Raw genomic sequence first — 27,282 nt, 5'->3', positions numbered from 1 at the left:
CCCACTGAGCTGTGCATGTGTCACCTGGACATCAGCTGCGATGAGCTCTGCTTGGGGAAAGTGAAAAACAAGAAAATGAGGAAACACTATTTCTATGCAGAGAAATTCTGTGTGGCCTTCTCCAGGTGAATACTGAGATGCATACTAGAGGCGCAGAGGAACTCGCGTGAGAACCATCCAGAGCTGTTAACAAACTTCTCATTCTGACATTCCCATTCCTTAGACCTTTGCAAACACTGAGAGTATTCATCTGAGGACACAGAGATGAAATTAGTCTATATTCAAGCAAATCTGTTACAGTATGCAGTGGATGCTAAACAAGAAATTCTTGAACAACTGGAGGTGGAAGGTCTTCAACATTTTCCATTCCAAATGTTAATGTATGTGGCAGACAGAAGGAGCATTATATAAAAAGTTAACGCTTTCAGATTTTTCTGGTGCTGACCTATGGCAAGAAGGCCAGTATTTGCATTATTTCCTTGGTATTTTTTTTCATAAGGAAAGGATGAAAGCAAAGAATAGGGATTTCAATTTGAAGCCAATTGTTCCTGTGAAAGTATCATTTAAAGGAGAAGTGAAAACCTGTTTAAAAGCTGAAAGGGATGAAATCAAGAGCTCTTGAGGTAGAAATTGTTTTGATTATAAATAAAAATTCCAGTTAAATATATTTATACCCAAATTCTTCTGGAACAGTTTTTCTATCAGAGAGACCATTATAAGATGCTAGGTTTCATTACCTTAATTTCAGAATTTTTAGATCAGTTTATGTGGCCTCCATATATCCCAAATACTACATAGAAGAGGCAGAAGCCAGGTTCTCCATCACAAAGATCCTGCAGTTTAGAAGTGAGGCTTACATTAACTGTTTTAACTGCTAATCTGTAGTTTTCTAAACCATCAGTAGCAGTATAAATTAAATTTTAGTAATGATAAACCTTCTAATGTTTTCTTGAGACATACAGTGGAACATAAGTATAATGTAAAAGAGGATGTATGCAGAGAAGACAAATTTGTTTATGGGTATATGCTGAAAGGAACGTTAATAAACTCTTGCTCAGAGCTGCTACATAGACTCATACTGTGGGCAGGTCTCCTCCATACATATGTTTCAGGGGAATTTACTGCCAGCTGTGAAAAGGAGAGCAACATTTGCAAATCTCCATCTTCCAGTGATTCTCCTGTAGCACATCTGCTGCATTGTTCTCCCTAGAAGACTATCTTTCTTAATTTAGCAGTCATAAAGTACTTCTGTAAAATAAGAATTTTCATGCTGACCTCCGGCACAATGACAATGATAGCTTAAAAAATGTAGTTTCTTGGATTTATTTGCTTTTTCACATTCTGGTAGAGATCATTATAGCTGTTTTCCAGAAAGCTGTGCATATACCGAATGTGTTGAGATTTGCAGCCACATGGCTGTGGTTTAGATAGTTTGTGCTGTTTCCATGGTTAACTTTGGGAGGCTCTTGTCCAGGAAGAGCAGAAACAAATGAATCCAGGTCAGAAACAGGGACAGTGCTCGTGGTAAAGCACAGCTGGAAAGCAGAAGGTGCTTTTCTCTGTGGACACTAGAGTAACACCAGTTGGACTGTAGCAGGGACACTTGCTTGCCTCCAGGACACTCTCAAGTGTTTGAGACAGCAGTTTACCAAGGTGTGAAAAGAAGGCTCCAGGGAGACCTTATAGCAGCCTTCCAGTATTTATAGGGGGCCTACTGGAAAGATGGGGAGTTGTTATCAAGGAGTGTAGTGACAGGACAAGGGATAATGGTTTTAAACTAAAACAGGGTAGATTTAGATTAGATATTTGGAATAAATTCTTTGCTATGAGAGTGGCGAGGCACAGGTACAGGTTGTCCAGAGAAGCTGTGGATGCCCCATCCCTGGAGGTGTTCAAGGCCAAATTGGATGGGGCTTTGGGCAACCTGGTCTGGTGGGAGGGGGGTTGGGAGAAGGTGGTCTCTAAGGTTCCTTCCAACCCAAGCCATTCTGTGACTCTGTGATGCTATGAATAACTACGATGAGCAATTCTATGAATGTCTTATGGGGTCACTGTACACAGATGTAGAGAAATCTCCTTAGATTGTGTCTTCGTTCTCAGGCCAGAATAGGTAAAGTTCTTGTTATTTCTCTTATTCTGACCATAATAATGAATTAAGTGGAGAGAGGTTCAATTAGCCCTTTCAAGTTAAATCAGTCCTTTCAAGTTGCATATCCTCTTAACCTACTGTAACAATTCTTGATTCACAGTCCCTTTGTAAGCTGGCATTCATAACCTGAGGTAACCTGGTTATAACCCAAGGTAGTGTTTCATTCCTGTCTGGAAGAACAGAAACTTCAAAACAGGATTTCCAGCCCAACATTTTGGAAACAGACATATGCTCTCCATTCACTGTATGCAAAGAGTAGCCTCAATTTTGTTTCTTCCAATTAATTTTCATTCCTGAAAACTTGTATGATAAAGTCTTTTGCTCAGCATGAGCACAGAATAGGTGAACCTAACTGCAGCCCATTAGTGTCAAAATCAGATGCTCAAGTGAAGCTGAGTATAGCTAGTAAAGACTGTAATGGGTAAGTAAAAGTATCTGTGCTGTCTTATTCAGCCCTGTAAATAAAATACACGGATGTAGGGCAGGTAGGATAAAGAGCCATAGTGCACTTTTTGCCTTTATGGACACATCCAAGGAGATGTATAAGCAATGCCTAGTTAAAAAAAAAAAAAAAAAAGCAAGGTTTGTCTAGTGGAACCATCTCTCTCACTATACTTATTTTTCTTCCCATTTTAAGCTGGTGAGTCTGCAAAATTTGGTATTTCATCTTCTCAAGCTGGCAAGCTGCCAACTGGATCTGTTTTACACAATCCCCAGATTTGCTTCCCTCTGCATACCATAACAAGCCCAATGCCCCTTTAGGCTGTAACCCCCACAGTTTGCATGGCAGTCCAGGAAGAAAGTTCCTTCTCCCTAGCTCCTTGTGGGTTCCTCTCCAGGGACAGCTGTTTAATTCTCCTCTTTGATGGAGTGCTCCTTGTGCTCAGTTTTCCCTGACAAGATTAATGGGGTTCCTCCACCTATCATTGTTCCTCTTATCCTCTCCAGGTCTTTATGTTTACGGTAATACAGCCTTTAGTCAGATAACATTACACCCTCATTTTTTTTGTTTTATAATATTTCCATTTTGTGAGGTGTAGCTTTTTTACAACAATAATAGCCTTGGCATTCCTGGGTCAGCCACTCTCAGACCAAATAAAATTACCAATCTGGTGGTGGGTTTCAGTGAGTAATTAGTCTACCTTTAATCCTTTTCCCTTCCAGGTCACACTGCCATTGGTACTGTTTGGGACCATCGCTTAATGAAAAAAATTAAATTGGTATGTAGTTTCATGTTCCCCAAAGGAAAAACTTAGAATAGAGCTGCTAAGACATACTCTGGGCTATTGTCAAGGTTTAGTTAGGCCTTTATCCTCTTCTAGTAGACTGTAAAACCAGAAATATGTGTTCAGTCGTTTGAAGAACGCATGCCCCTGAAGTATTGTCTTTACTTAGAGGAGCAGGAAAATTTGCTCTATCGGTTCTCTCTCAAAACTCCAGCGTTGCTACTGCCTGAGTAGCATATTTGTAGTTTCCATTATTGCAGCTGTTCACGCCTTCAGCTGCATTTTCAGTACTTAGAGAGACAATAATAAGGGAAAAATGTCTGTGTAGGAAGTACATTTTCCCAGATCTGTTCAGACTTAGCATTCAGTTGCAGTAATGAGGAACAGATGAATGTTAAGAAAATGTTTTCTGAAGTCCCTTTTTCAGTTGGAGCAGTTGTCTATAGTGCCTTTAGATGCAAGTGGACATATTCAAGATGCTTTGGATAAACAGCAAGATAAACAAGAGTTGCTTAAGCATTACTCATCAGGATAAGAAAAGTTTGTGCCAGTTTGGATGCTTTTAGCAGTTTCTGTTGAGGTGTCTTAGGCTGCTTGATCAAAGAAAAAGATTGGTTAATGTTAACATTATGTAGTGCTTTAGCACACAGTTTAGCACACTGTATAAAACAGGGGTGAGCAGCTTCTTTCTGCTAATACAGTGATCTGATCCAGCTTCCTGCTCTGTGGGACTGCTTTTGTTAGGCATAAAGTTATTAAAAGAGCTGTAGCCACTGCGCCATGGTGATTTCTGCATTTGGATGTCATGTGCTGCTGTTGATCCCTAGCAGCTAGTTTGCATCTCAGAGACATCAGGGCTTATTATGCCTCCTTTCGTTGTGTGTCACAGACATCTCCAAAGCTGGTGGGAAGGTGTCAGGCTGAAGGAATATGGGCTGCATGTAGCTATGAGCTATGTGTTCTTGTAAGCCCCCCATTCATGGCCTCTGGATGTGTTGGTTCTTATTCCACACATCTCTTTGACTCCGTAAGTCTTGCAAACTGAACTTCAGCTTAAATAGCACAAAATGTTGTTGCTGACAAAGCTCCTCTGCAAAGTCTGTTTGTTTGGGGTAAATGCGTGTCTCACTGATGCCCAAATATGAAAAAAACAGTGTTCTTCATTATTACCTGAAATAAAACCATGTACAAAGATCATCTGGGTTCAGCTGAGATGCAAATGAACAACAGAAGGAGGTCAGGGAGATGCTATCAAGTTATATCCCATATTTGGGGATGGAACAAAAAGAGCCCTCCCTGACTTCACTTTTGAGGTCTGAGTTACCGATTTGGGACAACAGGTCAAAAGGTGTGTGGATCCAAAATAGCCACTCATGTGTACTCAGCCCACATTTTGCCATTCATTTTACTCTTTTTTTCCACATTTTAGTATTCACATATGAGTATTCATATCTGCCAGAAGTGCATAGATGTTGCCTCTCTGCTAGTATTTGGGATTGTAATGGCACTGCTTGAAAACAGACAATTAATTTTAGGTGAAATTCCTAAAAGGGCCATAAAACTTCATATTTGAGATCTGAAACTAGTCAATAGCTGGTAAGAAATAGCAAGTGAGGAGACTTCCTTGCTGGGTAGGCTATCCCTATTAACTTTCTACAAGGCTTCTTACCCATTTGTCTGAAACAGCTGGTGTTGGCTGTACCAGAGACATGATACCAGAAGATGGACGGACAACCTGATTAGTCTCCATATCCTCTTCTTACATTTCTGCTAAAATGGTGTTCACATTTACAGGCATTCAAGGACAGTCTGCTGTCCTGAAATGGACCCATTCCTTTGAGAGACCTAAATTGGGTAAGACAGACCAGGGAGGCTCCGTCCCAGTTTATGTATTTATGATAAGCTTTTGCCAACAGCGAGATTTTCCTTCATTTTTTTAAATTTATATTCAGCGTTTTTTAATTTGTGATAGAAGAATTATCCCATATAAAGAATTCAGGGCTGGTCACTCATTTCACAGCTGTGGCCACGGTTCTCTTTAAATGAGTGCAATTATTACCAGCTAGGTTTGTTTGTGGTAGGACTTCATGGCTTGGATAGTTTGCATCTGCTTTATCTTATTGGCCTTGCACATTTTTATTTTTCCAGTTGCTAAGATAGCTACAGATATCTTCAGTGCTATTTTTTTTCTACCCTGACAATTGCAAGCATTAAAATTAAATTACATTACTTTAAAATAATAAGGTCATCAGCAGAGAATGTGTTTGGGGAAAAGGAAATGTCAGAATAAATAGCCAGTTTTCACAAAGAAGACAGACAGATGGTTCACTCATTAGCAAGAGTCTCCTGAAATGCCTTCTCCCTCTTCTCCTTTATTCTGTAGCTGAGCACCCTACTGTTTGGTAGATCAGCATCTGGGGGGCTGACTGCTGGTCTGTAGGAACTTTACATTGAATCCTGTGATTGTGCAGCATTCAGGAGAGCTCACAGCCACTGGCGTCCATCCACCTCCTTCTGTCAGGTGGGAGGAGATTAATCAATCAACTCCCAGGCAGAAAACCCCTGGGAATCCACCCAGAGCTCCGACGGCCCAGCCCAGCGTGGGACTATGTCAGACTTTGGTCCACGGATAAGAAGGAAGAGCGTTTTGCTATTCCTGTGATGTGGAGATTACATGGTGTGTTACAGGCATTCGTAGAGAGCAGAGATGGCACATTTCCCTACCAAATGATGTGTTTGAATAATGTGCTCCCTAGCTTCTCCAAAAGTGGCTTGGAAGAACTGGTAGGACACGGGGCAGCTCATCTGCTTATGGACTAGCTCAACAGCAGCTGCTGTGGAGGGCTCCAAGTAGCCTAGTTAACTGTTGGTGAGAGTGTTGTTTCCAACATATAAGGCTGTTTTTAAGTGTTCAATGTCTCCTACTGCCAGATAGTTCTTGCTGCTGTCATGCCACACTCTCCACTTACACAAGTTCCTGGTTTCTCTTGCCTTTGTCATTAGGTTGACCTTACAACTGATCTCCTCTTGGAGTCTTCCATAATGTGGGTTTCCAGACCATAGGCCTTTCCCAGACTGGACTTTTCCCCACATATCCATTTCCAGATGAAGGGAAGGAACTTTTTGTATGCATGTCCCACTGGGATTTGGACTCCTCAAGCTCTTGGGAAAGCACTGGTAGCCATGAATAAAAGGGACTTGAATTAAATTCCTCCTTCCAAAGCAGCCTTTATGCCCAGGGGTAGAGGTCATCCTGGATGTACTGCACAGGCACAGGGTCTGCAGCACCAAATTCCCTTCACAGCCATCTACCCTTGCAGCTCCTCTGACGCCTGTCTCAGTGGCATCCTTTTTCCCCCCCGATAGCATACCTGTTCCCCTGCGTGAGTCTTCATACCAGTGGCAGCCTCTTTCACTGAACTTGTCCCACTTCTCATTTTGAACAGTTTTGTCTTCTGTCAGAGCTTAACAGAGGGAGACCTGAGTGGCCCCACATGCAGGACCGCAGCTCAGAAGAAGGTCCTCAGAGCTATAAACCTGGCTGTTGGCTTTTGTGGGAAATCTTACCCATACTGCATTTTTTGCCTTTTCTCTATGCAACTGCTTTTGATTTAGTGCTTCGTATTCAAGAAATCTGCAGTACAGCATCAAATAAGGGAGCAGAATTGCACAAATTCATCGTACGGGTGTAGAACTAGCACATTCCTGGCTCGACAGAGCTCTGAACCGACTTCATCTCTGTTGGAAGCATCTGTGTCATGGCTGGCTTATGCCAGGCTGCACCTATTAGCACCAATGCTGAATTTGGCTCTGTTCCAGGAGAGCTGCCATAACGTGAAATGACATATGTGTTTGCAGTGTGTGGTAACAGCAAAGGGAAATGAAGAATAAATTATGACTGCTATTTGTGGAACTGTGAAATCAGCTGAGGTACACTTATTTGTGATACCTGTCTGCTTTTTAAATGATGCCAAATTATGCACAAATTTTATCCAAATATAATAGTTTTTCCAAATGCAGTGTAAGTTATTATATGATAGCTACCAGCTGATCTTTTAGTTTCTATTGCCTGGAAAAAGTGACCTTAATGATATTTGTTATTCTGAGTATAATATGCAGAACATTTCAAACCCAGATTTAAAAATGTAATCCTGGCAAAAATTTAATCTGTGCAACAATCCTGTGAGATGCGCATGTGGGCAAACTGCAGTCCAGAAATTAGGCAGTGCGAAAATTGGTGTCAAACTAGAACTCGGTGTTCTTGCAAGCACAGATGTGTGCTTGCATCTGCTGCTTCAGTGATCTGTCTGTATGGGGTGGAAGCGGAGCTTTAAAGGAATCTAAATTGTGATTTCTCTCACAAATTAATCCACTTGTTCTGCTCCAAAGTGGGGATAGTCCCAGGACATTTTTCTTCCTTTTTCTATGTGTCTGCTGACCTTTACAGCTGAACTTTTGGACTGTGCTGACTGTGCAGCCTCTTCAAGGCTTTGCAAGAAAGCCTACATATTTTAGGGAGTGTTTGCATCATAAATATCCAATTGTAATGAAGAAGAGAAAAATCCATCTTTCTTTTTTTTCTTCATTTAGCAACTTTTTACAACTCTACACAAAGATCCAGACATGTATGCACAAACATCCAAGCGTAGTAGGGTGTAAAAATTCTGTGGTTTGGACAAATTTACATCAGCACTCCGAGCTCTGGAGCACTTTGTTGCCAGTTATCCCTTCTTGTTTGAGGTGCTGTAATGCACTGGTAGTAGCATATGGGAAAGGACGAAGAGACTTGAGTTGATTCTGAAATTTCAGCTGATCTCTCTGTTCATGACACATTGCCAAATAGGAGAGCAGGGGTGGGATTGTAGGGAAATAAAAGCGCAAACTTAAAAAATGCCAGAAGAGCTGGAAATGCCAGCCTCTCTCTAACCTGGAGCAGCCATCTGACAGGATACTTTCAAGCTAGTATCCTAATAAACTCCTCAAAACCACAGGATTTTCTACACTGAGATTACTCTGTTTTCACTTAAAGGCAAGTGAAATATCCAAGTAAAAGAGATGATTTTAAAGACTAACCCCTTAGGTGACATTATCGCAAGATTGTAGCTGGGATGTTGATTCGGAAAGCGACGGGTTGTTTTGTAGGTTCTGTTTTCATGATCAGTGGCTGAGAAAAAAAAGGCTTTTGAATCCAAGGATTTGAATAGAAACATTCAGCCTACAAAAGCCTATATGCATTTGCATTCATTGTTAAAATCCAGCCGAAAGGAAAACACTGCTTCTGCGGATTACTCCCGCATTAGACCCCGTGCAGCTTCTTGCTGTGAAATATATCCAGAAATACTGAACTGCTTTGGAAATGTGTTAGTGCAGCTGCACTGGTGGAGGCATCCATACCTCTGTGCAGCCCGGGGGGACACCTGGCATTGTGGCCGGTGTCCAGCGCTTTGGGTAGCAAAGCCTTATTATTCTTAGGAAAATCCCTGGCTTCTAGGGGGAGCAGTGTTTGAAAAAGAAAATTTTGGAGGAATAGCAGTAGAATCAGAGGAAAGCTTTTCAAAGCTGCTTTTTAAAGCGTTTCGTAGAAGTGCAATCAGCTGGTAGCCTGGAGTATTTTCAGGCTACTGTTTCCAGTCTGTAATTGCAAAGTTTGAAAAGTCTCTTCCATTGCCTCAGCCCTTACCCTGGGCTCAGCTCTTTAGCTCTTGCCAGCAAGTGTCCTTCCACTGCAGGTTCATTGTGTGACTGAATATTTTGCCCGGGGTCTTAATGAATATGTCTAGGATTCCCTGTGAACACTGAAAAATAGTATATGTGAGGTTGCTGAGAGGCTCCCTGGTTAAATTCACACTTATTATGAAAAGCAACGTAGACATTAGAGGGCAAAGGAAAGAAAGAAGCGCCTAAAGAGGAGAAAAGCAGGGCCAAAGGAGAGCATGTCATTCAGACAGGCCGTGTGAAATCTGACAAGTGTGCATAAATATTGGTCCTGACCATAATAGGGCTGTGATTCTGCAGCCCTCACTGAAGAGAGGCCGGTGGGATGCCTTGCATGACTAACAATGAACCACTCGCATTAGTACGTGCGGCACAGCTTTTAAGCCTAAAGAGCTGTGAATACTGTAGCATCACATTGCTCTATAGAAATAAAAATGATTATTGAATTGGGGAATTATTATTGTTGTTATTGTTATTTTTTTTTTTGGGGGGGGGGGTAGTGGTAGTATTTTATTTTATTTTATTTTATTTTGTTTTGTTTTGTTTTGTTTTATTTTATTTTATTTTATTTTATTTTATTTTATTTTATTTTATTTTATTTTATTTTATTTTATTTTATTTTATTTTATTTATGCCTCAGTACTGGTGAGTGATGTTCTGAAAAGTTTATTTTCAAAGAGAATCCCTGCCAAATCATTTGAAAGGAGTGTAAAGCCTACTGATTTCATCTTGCAGTGTCTGCAAGCCACTGTTGGAATCATTAGCAACAAGTGATACAATGATACAGATGCGTGATGCTGAACAGAAAACAAGGCAAAAACAAATTATCTTCTTTAAGCACCAGTCAGAATCAAAGGTTATTATTCCTACAGCATGAGTAATTTTATTACTTTAAGGTGGGAGGGGATTTCAAGTAAGTATGTGCCTTCTATTAAAATCTATACTTTATACCTCTTAGAATCTAGGGTTGCCACCAGCTTTCCTTTTAGTTTTTGTTATAGGGGGAGAATTTGGTCAAAGCATGCCAGCTTTATGGTGACAAGGAAATGAATAAGCAAAGCCTGAAGAGGACTCATCCAAATGATTTTTAGTTCCAAGTCATTAAAATAATTATCTCAATTAGAATTTTATTTTGTCAAACTCTAGATCTACTTTTGCTTAAAGTTCTTTGGTCTCCTTCTGGGGCACAAACAGCTTTCTCAGATTTTCCCATGTAAATGAAAATGCATTCAAAATTCTTGGTTGTTACATGCAAAATAAAGAGAAAATAACAAAGCCAAATGGGGAAATCGCGTGTTGTCCGGGGCATTTGGAGTGGTCAGTAGGAACTTTTCTGGCATTTCCCCTGGTCAAGCCCCACAGCACGCGGTGTACTTGGGACAGGAGCAGTGCCTGGCTGCTTATCTTCTGTGGGCATCGTTAAGGGAATTGTTTGTGCTTACTTTAAGCGCTGACACTGTGGCACCCTTTGGGATAGGGTGGGCTCTCAGCAGGTTACCTGTAAGGAGCTGCTTTTTCCAGTTGGATGAAGATGCAGAAAGAAAAGAGTGACCAATGACTTCAGTGGTGGAGAGACACCGTTTTTGCATTTTAATTAGAAAAATGAAAAGTGCATGAATTTCCCATTTCAGCAGTCTCTGTCATCTGAGAAATAATGATCTGAAAAAAAATTGCAAGTCTCTGGCAGTCTCTCCAGCAGGCTGCCATTATTCACTCTAACGCATACGTGTTATTCATCATCGTTAATCTTCTGCCCCCGGGTTAGGATATATTCTATTTTGCTGCGAGTTGCCATGTTTCAGGTCAGGAGCTGGTCCATCGATGGGGCTCAGCTGCCTCTGCTTCACAGCAGGGCGTAATTTTGAGGGTGACCCTGTAGGAAGAGGGGTGCTGGGGCAGCAGCCAGCACAGCATCCCTGTGGCAGCCCCATGCCTAGCACGTGATGGCCGATGGCTGGTCAGAGATAAGAGGGGAAGGGTTATCATGTCCCCCAGAGAATCTGCACTTGCTGTTTCATCGGGCTTGACAAAACAAACTTCGGTTTGTATTATTGCCTGACAGGCTTAGCAGGGCTTTGTGACGTGACTTGGTGATGTCCTCTTACCAGGCATGACAGTAGGCATGGACCAGTGACCATTAGACGCCTGTCTGCAGCATCTGTGGCACACTGTCTGGTCTCCTAAAAGCTTCAGTTTCAGAAGCTCAGCTTGCACTGCCTGAGGCCCTAGTCCAAGACTTGCTGGAGTTAATGAAAAAACATCAAAAAAAGGAGTTTGGAGTGATTTTGGCACAGAAGTATATTCCTCAGTAGTATCTGTTACTTAGCTATTTGTATGTGGTTAAATCCCTGTACTTCATATGCTGATTTATAGTAAAAAAACTTGCTTCTTTGGCTTTTTTGGGCCAAGAAGTATAATAAAAAGGTATTTTCCCAGAATATTTTCTCAGCCTGCACTCCCCAGCAGGAGCTTGCCATTGCAGCTTCACTCTTCCTGAGTGTTTTGCAAGGTTTTCCACATATGAAGAGGTTCTTTGTAGTAGGCAAATCAAATACGAAATACACGAGGACGTTCCTTCTCTGATGTACCTCAGCATGCCAAGTACCCAGAGATCAGAAGGACTTCAGAGTTACTGTCTAACAATTATTTTTCAGAAGCTGCATCTCAAGTCGTCTTCAGATACCTCTTTCACCAGGCAGCAGCATCAATATGATGTGCAGATGGGATCAGTGAGCTCCTCCCTGTAATTTATGTATTTTGGTGCATGGTTCAACCTTAGGACACAGCAGCTGGCATCAACTGTCAGGGTCGTGTGAAGGCAACAGCGCTGCTCAGCTTTTTTATTTCATTCTGTATTTGAGCCTGGGTGTGCAGCATCACCAGCCAGATAGCTGTAGTGGGTTTTTTCCACTTCATTGAAGAAACATACATATTCTCAGCAAAGTGTGCCTTTTACAACAGGTACATAAAAGTGCAAAGAAAAGGGCATAATTTTATAGCCTCTGAGAGAAAGTCATCAAAACCAAGTGCTGTCAGTCTTCACTTGTTATCATAATAATTATCATAATTAAAATACTGTGTAAAACGTGACTAGGGTTACAAATTCAGTCAATTGAAAGGTTAGGGAATGGGAGAAGAATTGTTTCCCAAGCAGCCTAGCACAGTGCAGACACTGTCCCTTGCTGCTTGCTGCCTCAGACCAGGGCTGGTCCTGCCTATGGTGACTTTCCTCTTTTTTCTAGCAGGGCCTGCAGTTTCTGTAGGGCATGAGGTTTCTTAAGCAGAAGAATCTCCTGAAAACCAGCCACAGTTGTGTGCCAGCAGCTCACCCCACACAGCGAATGGATGTTTTGAATTAGACTAAACAAAAAAGAGGAGTAATACATAGCAAGGAGACAAAGCACAAAGATGTCCTAGTCGATTTTTCTGATGTCTGTTTCATACAGGAACTTAATGTAAGAGGTGATGATCCAAGTCACTTATTCCTGTATCCTAAAATCAATATTTTGCTTGAATAAAGGTTGTTGCCTGGGATTGTTGCTATTGGAGTGGTCTGGACTGGTAAAACTAATCTTGTGGTTTCAAGGGAGTATGAGCGGGTTATCCTCTTTCCGTCTTCTCTTCTGTTTTGCCTGCAGATAAAATGTTATTCTTGGTAAGGAAGTCTGTATCCCAAGGAAGTACAGCAGCTAGGCCCCACGTAGGATGCGGCTAGGGAGGGCTGAATACCAATAAAGATGAAGTAGCAAATTCCTCCCATGGGCAGGAGCTGATTCCCCCAAAGATCAGCTCCCCATGCGCTGGAGAGGGCTGGGAAAGCTGAGTGTCTTGGGCAGGGTCTACAGAGCAGACCGAGGAGCATTATCCCACCCCACACTTTCACCCACCTTCCTAGGAGCTGCTCCGAGAGGTCAGAGAGCTTGAAATGGGGATTTTGCAATTATACCATCTTTCCTAATTCATAATTTATTTTCCTACTGGCCATTTCCAGCTGAAATTGGGATCCTAGGTGGCCTAACACTTTTCTCCCATGATGGCAACTCTAACTTGAATTTTATTTGTATAATTGATGGCCTTGTTCTTTATTTGAGAACTAATATTGTTTGTGCTCAAACTGTGACTACTCCCATGGCATGCTGAATACGTGTGTCTTTGGGGTGACGCATCACCTGTCAGTAAACTGTTACGTGCTTCGGATTATATAAAGGAATGGGAGTTAGGGGTAACGCTTATCTGAGGGTCAAAATTGTCATCAGTTACAACCATATACATTTACCATCTTTTTGTTGTATCTAGATGAGAAATGGAAACCTGTTTTCTGAGCGCAGTGTCCTTGAAATTGTGAAATAATAGATGGGCAACTGAGGATTACAAAGCCTATCTGGGCCATGTTCACTGGAGATCATCTCAGTTGGCCTTTAATCTCTCTACTTCTTTAGAATTTTATTAAATACTTTATAGAAAGAGCAAGTTGCTCTAATCCAGGGGTGATTGAATGTACTTGTAGTTATAGTTGTCTGCTCATGGAAAAAATATCTTTCCACCCCCAATGACAAAGACAATCCTATAGCTGTTGATCTATTAGTACAGAAAGTATAGATGCTGCACAGCTTTGTATATGTTTCTCTGCTAAAAGTTCTAAAAATACTCTTTTTTTTTTTTTTTTTTTTTTTTTATTCTGTGCAATTTGCTCTTTACACCTATACCCTGGGCACTACAGAGATTTCAGATCTGTGTGTTTTCTTCCTCTCCGAATTGCTGAAGTAGCCTCGTGACCCCCTAAGAGCTTGGAGCTTCACCCAGCTCCCCTCCTCTCCTTTAACAGCACCATCCAAACCACAGCTCTCTGCTTCACCTCATCACCCTGAAACTCAACTTTTTGCTTCTCCAGTGCACTGAAACCTGCTCAAAACCTGAAAACCTGGGACCATCAGTCATGTAGCATTGCTTTTAAATGCTCTTGGTGGCAGGGAAAGGATGAAGTCTATCTCTGCAAGCAATTGGGAGAGCAGGTTGCTGTCTCTGTGGGCATACCACTGCTTTAGTCTTCTGAAAAAAAAAAAAAAAAAAAAAAAAAATTATGCCAATAATAGATCAACAGTTACAGGAAATGTGATGCTACATGTGCATTGATCAGCAGTAAATGCTCTTATGTTGTCTTCCTTCGGAAGCATCAACTCCTAATCCCCTTTCTGAGCACTACCCCTGTGATGTTGTAAATCCAGCCCAGGCTGACTGCTGCTCAGCAGCTCCCAGTGGAAGGCCTGCAACAGAACAGCAGGATGCTTGCTACAGCCCCTCAGAAAGGATTTTGGTTTTAAAGTGTTTTAAAACAGGGAACACAGGAGGAGAGGGCAGCTTTGTTTCTGTGTGTGTACGGCACCCGGCACGTTTTCACAGGCTGCCTGCTGCACTGTGATACCAGCAAGCTCAGTGTCAGCACAGCACATACCTCTGGGATTATGCCCCTGCTCCTGAATGAGCTCTTTCCAAAAGGGTGCAAGCTGACGTGGCTCCTGTCCTGTGTGCAGGGCCAGGGGCAGGGTGATGCTCAGCGACTGCGGCTCAGCTGACGCTGGTCTGGTCTCAGCATGTTAAAATCCCCCTTACGTATTGTGATAGGTGTGATGTAATTTGGGTATTTTATGTCTCAACAAAGTAGGACTCGCACACGGGGACTTTTAAAATACATTTTAATGAATTTAAGAAGTTATTAAAAATAGCAGTAGTGCACAAGACAATGACACCAGTCAGTGTTTGGGATCTCAGCTGTCTGTTTTAGGATTTCAGTTATTGTATTAATAACATCTATTACATCACTGTGCTATAACTGCTTACCTGTTATTACTATAACAATTATCATATTATTATAGATGATTACATTAAATTCAGGACCCTTTGTCAGCCTCAGCGGAGCAAATACTAAGGGAAGCAGCCTGTTTTGAGGCAGCCTGGCTGTCTTTCCCATCCCACACACTGCCCTCTCGGCAGCCTGGCCTCCAGGCTTCCCTTGCACAGCACCTCCCAGATCTGCCACACCGAATTATTTGCAAACACCCCTCCAGCTGGTATCACCAGGGGATCAGTCCACATGCAAGAGGCACTGGGAAGCTGTGAGAGACAACCGATGCCATGCGCTGGTCATAAGAGGCAAAAGAAAGAGGCTCCTCCAAAGCCCCCATTCATAAACTTAGCACAATAGGGTAAAGAATGGTTAGGGAAATTTAAGCTGGTGCTGAAAGCTGCTCTGCTTTGCTGCTTTTTTACTCAAGGGATGGCTTTTATTCTGAACCGTAATGCTTATGATATTTCAGACATGGCTTGCTTCGCTAGGTCATGTGAATGATGAGTATCACCGCATTTGGAGATTTCCAGTAAATGAAACACACATGGGGATGAATGCAGATACAGATCACTTGCGTCAAACCCAGTGTTATCAGGGCTCGGTGAGATATTCTTTTCAAGGACCTACAGCAATTGAAAAGTGATTAGGGTTTCATTGTATTTTCCAGTTCCATCCCATAGGTACGTATGACAGCCCACATGGAAAACCTGCTGCCATGCTGTCACCGAGTGCCCTGTGTAGTATGGAGGTGTGGGATGGCAGCTAAACAAAATTTCAGTTGTACACCTGGTATTTTGAGGTAGTTCAGGCTTTAAGATGAAGTGGAAGCCACCCTACCCTACCATTACAAAGAAGTGTGTTGCTGCAGAAGTGGGAAATGCTTCCTTTTCAAATAGATGAGTAACAGGACTGGAAAGAAGATGCACAGTGGAGCATTTTTAAAGAGTTCACTCATTAGTGGTTTGAGAGCAGTATCCCTTGGCTTTGTCACCCTCTGCCATAACCTCCCCCTGTGGTCCAGCACGGTGCCCAGAAAACATCAGCATGAGTCACTCCTGAGCAGCAATTAGTGCTGCAGTTAACGAGTGCTGCTTTACATTACACGGGGACAAGTCCCCCCTCTGACGGTATGTTGTGAGTGGGCCCTTCCTTCTGATTCACATTCATGCCAAGCAGAGTTGCCTTCATCTAAATCACTGCTGCTTAGCAGGATGTAACTGTTGTGAAGGGGTCGGTAGATTGCCGGGCTTTACAGTCATCCACATGCTATGGGGCAGAGATTACATCTTGCTGGATGTTTTGCTGAATGCTGGACCTGTGGGGGCTCAACACCTAGCAAGAAGTTAGCTCTCACTGGGGAGTGCCAACGTGCAACTCTTAAGCTTTTACCTTACAGATAAACCAGTAATCTGAAAGCAGCCCAGGTAAGCTACTGGTATATTTAGAGCCAGTGGGTTTGGTCACTCGTACATATTTTTTTAGAAGTGCTGTCAGATCTCTCACAGGCAGTATTTTCTAATGAATGCAAATGAAATTTGTGATAATCCATTTCAAAGCAATCGGTAGCAAGCCATCATTGCGCAGGGAGAGAACATTATTTATACAATTCATAAGCCACAGTAATGCTTGTGCATAATTCTTCACACATCACAGTGACAGAAGTGGCCTTCGGGCCAGACTTTCCAAGCCAGCCTCTGTGTTTTTACATTGCAGACATCCTCACTTCAATGGCTGACTACTTGATTTTGCAGGCTCAGTTTGATGCACATACGATAGCAAGCCCACACCTGCCTGCAGATGCCAAATTACACCCAAAATGACTCGCTCCTCTTGGTAGCAGTGAATAAAATGACAGGGTGGTTGCTCCAACAGGCTCTGAATTCCCTTTTTTTTTTTTTTTCCCAAGTATTTGTCTCCTGCCTCCTGTCCACAGCTCTATTCCCAACCTTCCTAGCGCTTACCTCAGTGTTGAGACTTGGGGCATATCTTGTGTTTACATTTGTGATTCCTCTCAACTCAAACTTTATTTCAATGTCTTACTCAGCCTCTAATTCCAGTGCACTGCCTACCCCTTGCTGTTCCCCACGTGTTGTCTCACTCTCTCCTTGTTCTCGTTGCTGAGTTTGCTGCACTCCTCTCGGATTTGCTAAAACTAGAGTTCACTGAAAGATGAAAATAGTCTCTTCCTGTCCTTGCCAGGCTTCTGGGAAAGTGGAAATAATTGTGTCTCTTCCTGCTGATAATACTGTACTCACTACATCCAGTGATCTTTTGGGGAAGTTTAACTTTTAAAATACCAGGCAATTTGTTAGTATTCATTGAGTAACCTCTTTTCTGAGACACTAATATTAACCAAAAGACTAACGAAACCTTGTTTAACCATCATGGAGAGACTTTTTAATAGATGGCCAACTCTGGTTGGTCTCTTGATTATAAAAGGTAGCACAGAAATGTTCCTTGCAGCATTAATTCATATCAGCTTCTGATACCAATTTCCTGCGCATCAAAGAGAAATGCTCCTCTATTGTACCACTTTTATTTTTAAATCACTTAGGCCTGTGGTGTGTTCCACCTATTTCTTTTTGCAGTGGCACCCTCTGCCCTTAGTCCTACAGAAATATGATCTATATTGGTTAGCGTTTCCCATGCACGTGCAGCCTAGTCCCACAGAGGTACATTGGAGATCTTTCATTGCTCTTGTACAGGGGCTAGGGATTTTTGGTTGGTTAGCCCCTTGTGCTCATCCCCCTGCTTCCAGTCCTGCACTGGCCAGCGGATGTTTCTCCCTATCATCCTCTGATAGCTCCCAGAGGTAGATATTGCATTCTTTCTCTCGCACCTAGCCTAAAGTTGAGTCCTTGCATTATGGAAATACAGAGCCATCTCGCAGCCCAGCACTGATCAGAAGGCTGTTATGCAAATCCAAGCAGGTTGGTGTGAAAACGTGCAAAGTATGGCCCTGACTGTGGCATTACGTTAAACACTTGGTACTCTGGATCTGTGAAATCCATTTTTTCAGCAAGAAGCAGAGTTTATAGCTCCCAAAGCCAGATCACTACCTGCCTGTTTCTCATCATGTGATGCATCTTTCCTACTTATATTTTATTTCTATTTCTCTTACTTTCCAAGTATTATTCCTTGTAACTGAGCAAAGGTTGCATTACTGTCCATCCCACACCACAACCCACCATCCTCCTGGCTTCTCAGGCTGGATGTTTCCAACTGTAGCTTTTTGTCTTAGTAAAAGCAAGAAGTTTTTAGGATTTGACAGAAGGTTTTGCATCTCTAACATGATTGCTACTCCTATGCTGCAGCAGTGTGTGGAGGCCTCTGCAGAAACTGGTAGGCTCATCTGTGACACCAAGGGCTTGCTAAGTGAACGCAACAACTGGAAGACATCCTCTTATTTGTGCTACTCTTGCTTGAAGTCACACAGAAGAGCAATGGATGTGAGTGTAGAGCTGTACCTGCAGCTTTTCAGCTGTATTGACTTGTCTTGTGTACCAGGGCAGGTACCATGGCTGGTGGCTGCTTGCAGTTGCATCTCTGTTTCCAGAATAATGCCACACTGAAGATAGAAAAAGGGGAAACAGTAACTGTTTATCCTGGCTAAGATTGTGTAACAGGTTTTCATATGATGTTTGCAGTGTTTAAAATCTTTTTTTTTTTTCATTAAACTGTTTCAGTATCCAGAAAAAAAAAAAAAAAATCTCTTACTCAGCTTCATTAGTTATAGGAATTCATGAGATTAGAGTAGAGAGCAGATTAGCAAAAACAAACTGTAGTATGTTTTGGGCATATGGTGCTGCACATGAATGGGTTTTAACTACTTAACAGTGTATAACAAAGACCAGAAGAGGAGATTTGTCTTAGCATGGCATAATTATAATTCATAGTAGCTGCATAGCTTAACAGTCAGGAACCACAGAGGCATGGAAAGCTTTTGCTTAGATTTGCATGGTGTGTGTCCATGTCCCTGAGCTCACACCATGAACCTGCAACAGCTTAGGGTTCACCTCAGCTGGCAACCGTCCCTCATAGAACAAATATAAATAGAAGTAATCAATGAAAGATGCCACAGTGTCAGGTCGATCATTAGGGATTATCATCCTTCAGACTTCCTTTGCCTTTCTTGATGGAGAAAATTCCTGTTTTCTCTTGGGTTGTGCTGAAGCCTGCTGTGCTGCTTGTTGGAGGGGTAAGCATGCCGACTAATTTCTGTGCCCAAAAGTGTTACAAGCCACTGAGGGCCATATTAGAAGCAGTGGCCTAAACCACTGCAAAAGGGACCTGGAGCTGACAAAAGGGGAGGCACTGCTAGTTGAAGTACCCAATATTTCCTTCTCCTGTGTGTATGGGGCAGGTTCAAGGGAAGCTGAAGCTCTGGATGCCAACAAAGCAGTGCAGCCAGCTTTGAATTCAGATGACTCCATAGTTTCCAGCTTCTTGCTTTTTTGCCTAACATCTGCTGTTCTCCTGTGATACTTAGATACTTCAACCTACGCAAGTCAAATGTTTGCCGTTTCTAAATAAATCCAGGTCACACTGGTTTGAGCTTGGTCCTGAAACACAAGCTTGAGAGAATGAGTGCAAATACCAGTAAGGTGGCTGTGCTCCACTGCCCCTCCTGAGGAAAGCTGTGCATTTCCATTTGGTGGTGGGAGGTTTCAGAAAACCGAGCAGGGGTGATGACATCATTTCCACATCTTAAATGTAAAATTGTGTTAAAAAAACTGCTTATAAAGTGCTGTGAAGATTTGCAATGCCAATCAAATCAAATGTATGTAGTAAATTCCAAAACACACAGAGAGAATTTTTTTTATTATTATTTATTTTATTTTATTGGTGTTTATCTGGGCTCTTTGTGTGTTTGCTAGCAAGGGCTAACCAATGATGTTATGCCACACAGCTTTAATGTGCGTGACCTTCCATTTTTTTGTGCTGCTTTCCTCCAAGGTTTCCACAATGTCTTTCACATCCACTGTAAGTAACATTCTTGGACTTCTGCCCTGGACTAATCAAACATAAATCATTGCCCCATACTGAAAGTTTTGCCAAAAATTGTGGTGGTCCAGAGGAGAAGAAAAGTTGTGGGTTTTGTTTTTGTTTGCCTCTGTGAACTTTTGACTGATTTTATTCCTTTCTGTTTTGTGTGTGGGAAATAGTGTGCACACTGACAAGGTCCTGATCATCTTGTTTTCTCAGCGATTAATAACAAAAATTAAATCCCTCGTTGCTCCAGAGTATATCCCCACTTTCTCCTCAATTAGTTTTATGGCTGTGAGCTCTGCCAAACTTGCAGGCTTTGTGCTTAGCTTATCAATAACCCAGCAACACTTCTGTTTCAGAGTTCCCTGAAGAGAAGAGGCAGCAGAGAAATGCACAAAGAAAAAAAAACACTCACCCAGGTACGTTTTTCAAGAACGTGCAATTTGTAGCAAAATCGCATGACGGAACTCAAAATTTCATTCTGCGGGTGTTGACGGGACCATCGGGCACATTAACTAGAGTGCAATTAGGCCTTAATCTACTGAGACCTCCCAGAGATAATGTAGAAGCAATTTAGGACGCAAGCACAGTCTCCAAACCACGCAGCGTCTCGGGTTCGTTGTGCACGTTATCAGCAGAGCAAGGCTGACGGTTTCGTACAAGAAGAGAAAATCACCTTGCCTCACAAAGTAATTGGATCACAGCTTAGGGACTGGCTAAATTTATACGTGGTGCCCAAGTTGTTGCACTAACGAGCGGTGAAGCAGCCAGCACGGTGTCACATCAGGGGAGCCACTTGTGACACTGTGCTTCTCCCTGCTCAGATAAAGGGCAGAGCCCGAGCCAGACCCTTTGTCTGCCTTTGGACACTGGTTTTATTGAAGTCTCCTGGGCTGGTCCCCCTCAGGAAAGTGCTCTGCACCGCTTCCTCTGCTCCCTGTGCTGACGGTAGGAGTTGAAGCCTTTCCCAGTACCCACACGGTTACTGTTTATAGACAGGGAGATGGGGATAGTGTTTCATCTCCCTGTGAAAGGAGCCAAGAGTGGCATCATTATCTTCGCTACAGAAAGGTTGAGCTTCCCCTGCTGCCCCTTTGGCAGGCTCGGTGCATGCAACCGAGACGTATGGCTTTTCTCAGAGTCGATGGAGTCTTAAAATCCCATTGATTTGTAATAATAGCTGTAATAAATTAGAACATGCTGCACTTGAAATGGGCTCCATGGGCGGCTGAATGGCTGGGGGTGGCCAGACTGGGGGCTGCTGCCTCCATTCCTGGGGCACAACAGAGCGAGCATCCCTGTGGAGCGAGGACAAGTACTGAATCAGACCTTAAAATGGGGCATGAGGCTTTCTTCCTGCATCGCCTGTTATAAGTAATTATTTAAGTCACCACTGAGGTCAGAAAGTTTGTTTTCCTATAAGTATGTAAGATATACATATGAAATATACATATGAAAGATATACATATGAAATACATGGAAATTACAAGTCAAGATACATGAATGCATGGTCGGGTCCATTGGGCTTTGTAGGAGGCACTGTCCTTCCCTTCCTCATTCCTGGAAATACAGAGAAGTGCAGAGAGAATGGATTCATGTGCTTGTATTTTTCCACCCAAATCCAGACACTGGAACTCCAGAGCACAGGAGCAGCTCTACTTTGCCTTGAAAAGCCTTACAAAGGACTTCATAAAATTAATGGGGTAACCCTGGATCACCTCTGTACCACTCACAACATGAGGAAGTGATCCCGGAAACCACCCAGGAAAAATAAAAACCTTTACACCATACCCACATGTGTTTATACATCATGAAAGCAAAGGATTTATGTTCAAAAGTGGCTGTTCAGTTTTATTCAGCAATTCTTTAGGGTAGGAAGGATGGAGAAACAATCTGGTATACTGACATGTCCTAGCCACCTCCCAGCTATGGGGCATTAGACAGAGCAGTCTCCAAACCCAGGTATCCTCTCAGAGTCACATTCTGGTTGAGACCAGAGCACACCATACCAAGTGCCTGACCCTGGTTCAACAGCTCTGGGTCCTGGGGCAGGGCTCAGAGGGGTAAGTACAGACACAGCCAGGGAGGTTTGAAGTGCTGCTTTTCAGGAGCAGCCACCCTAAACACCTAAAAGAGGTTCAAATACCTAAACTGAGACATCTTAGGCCAAACACTAAACAGCTTTTGAAATGAAGGCTTGACTTACTCAAGCCAACAGGAAGAACCTTTTTGTCTTTCTTTTTAATCCCCATTACAAGTTTTTCGACTGAAAAGCAGCCGCAGACTTAGATTCTTTAAATCTGTGCATCTGCATACTTACAGATATGTATAACATACAGCAAGACCGGTGTTTTTATGTACTGGGAGCTCATCATGAAAATTAGTGGGAATGTCACATCCACTGCAGGGCACAGCGTAAATTCCTGTGAAACTGATTGTCTTGAAGTCATGTAAAAGCAGAGTTGTTAGTCATGCTTACCCGCCTCTAGCAGTACTGAAGAAAAAAGTTTTTATTCAGCAGAATTGCAAAGTGGAGCTTCTTGGGAAGTACCAGGCACCAGGCAAAACACAGAGAAAAGTGGTTCTCCAGCGCAAGGTAGGAGTGAGTGCTGGTGCTCACCTGGTGCTTGGGTGCTGGTCGTACTGCCCTGTCGTCAGACTCACAACCCCAGCACGCTTACCCATCTTCTGCCTGGCAGTCCCGTGAGACGGTGGTGGTAGAGGAGATGGTGGTGGTCTCTACCTATCTTTGTGTCTTCTTGCCAGAAAAGAAATATCACATTTGGGAGTTTTTGATCAGCTCCTCATTCTCATTGCATCATTTACATTGCATAATGAATTTAAGTTCATTTCTTTCATTTAAGTTTCATTTGTTTATCTCAACACTCTACATTTGCCTAAATTAGACTGCAGACTCTTTAGGGAGGAATCTGGGTTTTTTCTTTCTGTATTTTTTTTTCCCATTAACATCCCTCTGTAGTGCTATACACAGTTGTGGTGCTATAGCATCCAAATATGCACTACCAGTAACCATTAATTTCCCATTTATCCTTAATGATCCTTTAAGTCAGTGACTAACACCATTAACAACTGAATATTTTTGCACTTTTCCTTCTTTTCTTTCAAGACAGTCTGCCCTACATACACCTTTTAGGAAAGTGTCCACATGCTGGATGTGAAATACAGAAATACAGCCAGGCTGTGCCATAGCCCAGCTTTCAGCCCTTGGGATTTGAGCCTCTTGTTTCTACAGAATGATGTAAAGACTGTGTTCTCCTTTTTTTTTTTTTTTTAACTTTTTAATTTTATTTTTGGCTTTCATTTCATTTGTGACAACTTGTAACAAACTATTCCTAATTCTGTGATTTGGCCTCACCTTAGTTAGCCTTATATTTAAAACTCTACTTGCTTAAGTGGGTCTTGCCCTTTTGCTGTTTCCACTTGGTTTCAACTGATCAAGAAATGATTGATATTTCTGTACACAAAGTTTCAGAGGGACAGATGCATGAAGGTTGGGGTCCTACCCTTCTGGCATGCTTAGATCTTGCTGATAAATCTCTCCTGACCATTCTTTTCCTTTGGAAAAAACCTGTCTGGGGAATGGGATTTTCAGTAGTCATGTTTCCTGGCAGAGAAGCAGGGAAGATCTAGAGCTTTCTCACCTTTCCAGATGGGATCCATATTTAGTAGGCGAGATAAACATTCATCTGCTCTGTTGTTTTGTATAAGGCTTGTGTTTGTTTAATGAAAAAAAAAATCTTCTTTGTTTCAGCTCTTGCAAAAGACAAAACTTACAAATGCGATACTTTTTTTTTTTTTTTTAACATAGACAAAACCTAGCAATAAGGAACTGCTATTATAAGAATAGTTAACTGTTTTTGTCCTGCTGTAATAACATGCTAACTCCATATAATCTAATAATATAAGTTTGAGTTGTGCAGTGATGCAGAGAAAAAACATTGGGGGCCTGACCCCAAACCCACTGAAACCCTTCCCTTTTCCTCAAAAGCTTCAAAATGCACAGTGCATTGTCTCTGTGAGACAAAGTATGAGGCAGTGACTGCTATTTGTATTGATTGAAATACAGCCAGGAGAAGCTCCTGGGAGAAGCTGCCCCTACTGCTCACAGCCATGGGCAAGGTGTGCAGGCAGGCTGGTCATCATCAAGGGCATCAGTGCAGCTGCCTGCAGGTGGTGGCACTGATTGTCAGGCTCTTGCAGCCAATGTTAGACAGCAAGCATGGAGAAGGACACTGGATCAGAAAGACATAACAAGGAAAATGTCAGATGTGATTATTTCCAAGCTTTTAACAGATAAATAAAGAAACTGAAGTGAGCACCCCACCTGTGAGTGCTGATTTGCAGCGCTGGTCTGGGTGTTACTTTCCTTGTAGTCTCTGTATTTCCCTAAAAGCGAGGCCTACAGCAGGAGCTGATTTGTGATGACAGGAAACACAAAGGTAACATATTGTTCAGCCCTGACCAAAGATGATGTTTTAATCTAACATCAGAGCAACCAACATTCAGAGTGACTCCAGAACAAGCTGCATTGAGTTTTGCAAGGTTTTAATGTGATACTTAATTTGCAATGTAGATCTATAAAGAGAAAAGCAATTTGCACATGTATTTTGTAACAGCGTGGAAAGGAGGTGTGTATGTGAGAAGACGGAAAGAAAAAAAAAGCCCGTCTCCTGGAGGCTCTGCTTGTAGTCAGTTATATGCACCTTGTCTGCATTCGTAGAAGACTCACGTTACAGGTGCCAGAAACACAGTGACCAGAGTTTCAGTCAGTCAACTGGTTGCAGTTTTCTTTAGACTCTTGGTTATCACTGAAAACAGACTATTAATGGAAACTTTGGCTGTCTTTTAGTCATGTCTTGTTAATACAATGTAGGATAACTTTTTTTGCTATTTAAGATTTAAAAGTCGCATCCTGCACCAAGCAAAATCAGTAGGAAAGCTGACTGAATTCAGAAACATGCAATCAATTACTTCTCTGTTTTTGTATTAACAGTCGAAATGAAGACATAATTTGTAATTAGTATATATTTAAATAGGATGAGGAGAAATTAATCCAAGTAACATAAAAGGCACCATTACCAATGTGCAAGGATGTGTACTTCAGAAATTAAATCATTTCCTCAGCTTGCTGAGCCATAATTAGTTTTGTAATTTATTATTTTTTTAATAGGCTGATCTCGGTGAACAATTAACATCAGTCATGTTTTCTTCTGGATTCGGTTGCCATTAATAGGAATTGTAACAAAATGGTGCTTGTGAAAGACAACAGTGCTATGGAGACTGAAATGAAGTTTCCATAGACAATTGCACATATGTCCACATGGCCTAACAACAACGATGAAATCTGCTGTCTCAAGAGATCATCTTTCAAAGCCTGCCTTCCATTATGCTGCTAATGCTGATAAATGTGTCTCTTATGAGGCCAAGTGCCTGTATCTCCATGACAATTCATGAAAGTGATTCATGCAAAGAAATTGTTCACCAGCTTAGAATTTACTTAACCTCATCTCTTATTTCAGCACAATGCACACTGGAGTTTTCATCTGAGTGAGATGCAGGACTTTAAAATGCCCAAGTCCAGAAAAAAAGAATAATAATTAAACTCCCATTTAATACCCTGGTGCTTCCAGGAAAAAAAAAAAATGCAGGTTTTCACATGGGATGGATTTGGATGTAACCATGGTTTAATGATTTTTTCATTCTTTTTTCTCATGTTATCACCAATCTCCCTTGTGAACAGTTGTCCATACCAGAAAGAGTGATCACGTTCTGTTCCATCCTAATAATAACAACACCAATGACAACAGTAGTGCTGTCTATTCTGAAAGGGAATTAGGTACTCCAGCTATTTCACAGTGTTGTGAGATCCAGTAGTTAAAGTACAGAGCATATATTTCTTCACCGTGCAGGGCAGCTGTGAAGCTTAATGCACTCTTTTGTGCTCTGTAGCTGAAGAAGCCCAAGATGCGGGATTATGACAAGGAAATTTGTTTGAGCAGTCTTTGTTTCATGATGCTAATAATGAACAAATGTATCATGAAAGATAAATGGAACAGAAAGCGCCAACAAATCATGGCCCCTTTTCAATATAGTCATTCTCATTTTCCACAAAATTTATTCAATATCTGAGAAAAAATAACCATTGAGCACCCTTGCCCTGGCACTGCTGCATCACTGAACACTTGGACTGGCACAGTGATTTTTTTTCTCTTTGTAACTTGGGTCAAGCTGCTTTGCCAACTTAACCTGGACCGAGCCATGAAATGCGCCAACCGTGTGGTTTGTGCAGCTCTGTCTGTGTTGTTTGCCTACCTAACAGACATGGCTCAGGGGAGTGGGGAGGTGAAGATCTGGGGAAGCAAGCAACTTCTTGGGCTTTTCTAACATTGTGTGTGTGGGGGGGGCTTGTTCTTGGCAGGAGGACAGCGCTGATTTGAAGTGCCAGCTTCAGTTCGCCAAAGAGGAGGCAGCGCTGATGCGGAAGAAGATGGCCAAGCTGGGGAAGGAAAAGGATGAGCTGGAGCAGGAGCTCCAGAAATACAAGTCCATCTACGGAGATGTGGACAGTCCCCTGCCTACAGGGGAGGCCGGGGGACCTCCCAGCACCAGGGAGGCCGAGCTGAAGCTTCGGCTGAAGCTGGTGGAGGAGGAGGCCAACATACTGGGCAGGAAAATAGTGGAACTGGAGGTGGAGAACAGGGGGATTAAAGCTGAGATGGAGGATATGAGGTGCCAGTACGAGAAAGAGTGTCTCAGCCGGGACCACATTTCAAGCATTCCTACCTCGCCCTACGGTGACTCTGTGGAGTCGGCCACAGAGCTGCGCCGGCACCTGCAGTTTGTGGAAGAGGAAGCAGAGCTGCTGAGGCGGTCCATCTCTGAAATAGAGGATCACAACAAGCAGCTAACGAATGAGCTGAGCAAATTCAAGTTCGAGCCCGGCCAGGAGCCGGGCTGGCTGGAGGACGCAGCCTCCAAGTGCGGCGGGCCGCTGCAAGAGGAGCTGAAATCAGCCAGGCTGCAGATCAACGAGCTGAGTGGGAAGGTGATGAAGCTGCAGTACGAGAACAGGGTCCTGATGTCCAATGTGCAGCGGTACGACCTGGCCTCCCACCTGGGCCTGCGCACTTCCAGCCCCAGAGACAGCGATGCCGACAGCGATGCTGGGAAGAAGGAGAGCGACAGCGAAGAAGGTCGGCCACCCCAACCAAAGAGAGAGGGGCCGATCGGCGGCGAGAGTGACTCCGAGGATGTTTATGAGAAGACGTCGGGTTTTGGGAGTGGGAAGCCGTCGGAAGTCAGCGACCTGTGCTCCACTGAGCTCATGCGAGTGAAAG

At 42.7% G+C, this 27,282-nt stretch overlaps 1 protein-coding gene across 8 annotated transcripts in view; it reads left to right on the top strand.

The window, feature by feature from the left end:
• Positions 1-27,282, top strand: part of MTCL1 (microtubule crosslinking factor 1) — a 104,262-nt gene that overhangs the window by 31,052 nt on the left and 45,928 nt on the right. For 6 of the 8 annotated variants that reach the window (XM_082753342.1, XM_082753339.1, XM_082753338.1 and 3 more), the window contains exons 4-6: positions 20,284-20,343; positions 22,443-22,520; positions 26,364-27,282. The exon at positions 26,364-27,282 is cut by the window's right edge and continues 407 nt beyond it. In XM_082753342.1, the coding sequence (XP_082609468.1) occupies positions 20,284-20,343; positions 22,443-22,520; positions 26,364-27,282 (1,057 nt within the window). The remainder of the gene's footprint in view (positions 1-20,283; positions 20,344-22,442; positions 22,521-26,363) is intronic. The other 2 variants (XM_082753336.1, XM_082753337.1) reach the window with 2 other exon arrangements.

This window comes from Aythya marila (assembly GCF_965140915.1).
Source record: "Aythya marila genome assembly, chromosome: 2".
NCBI classification, from domain to species: Eukaryota; Metazoa; Chordata; class Aves; order Anseriformes; family Anatidae; genus Aythya; species Aythya marila.
This window is presented reverse-complemented; position numbering and strand designations above follow the sequence as displayed.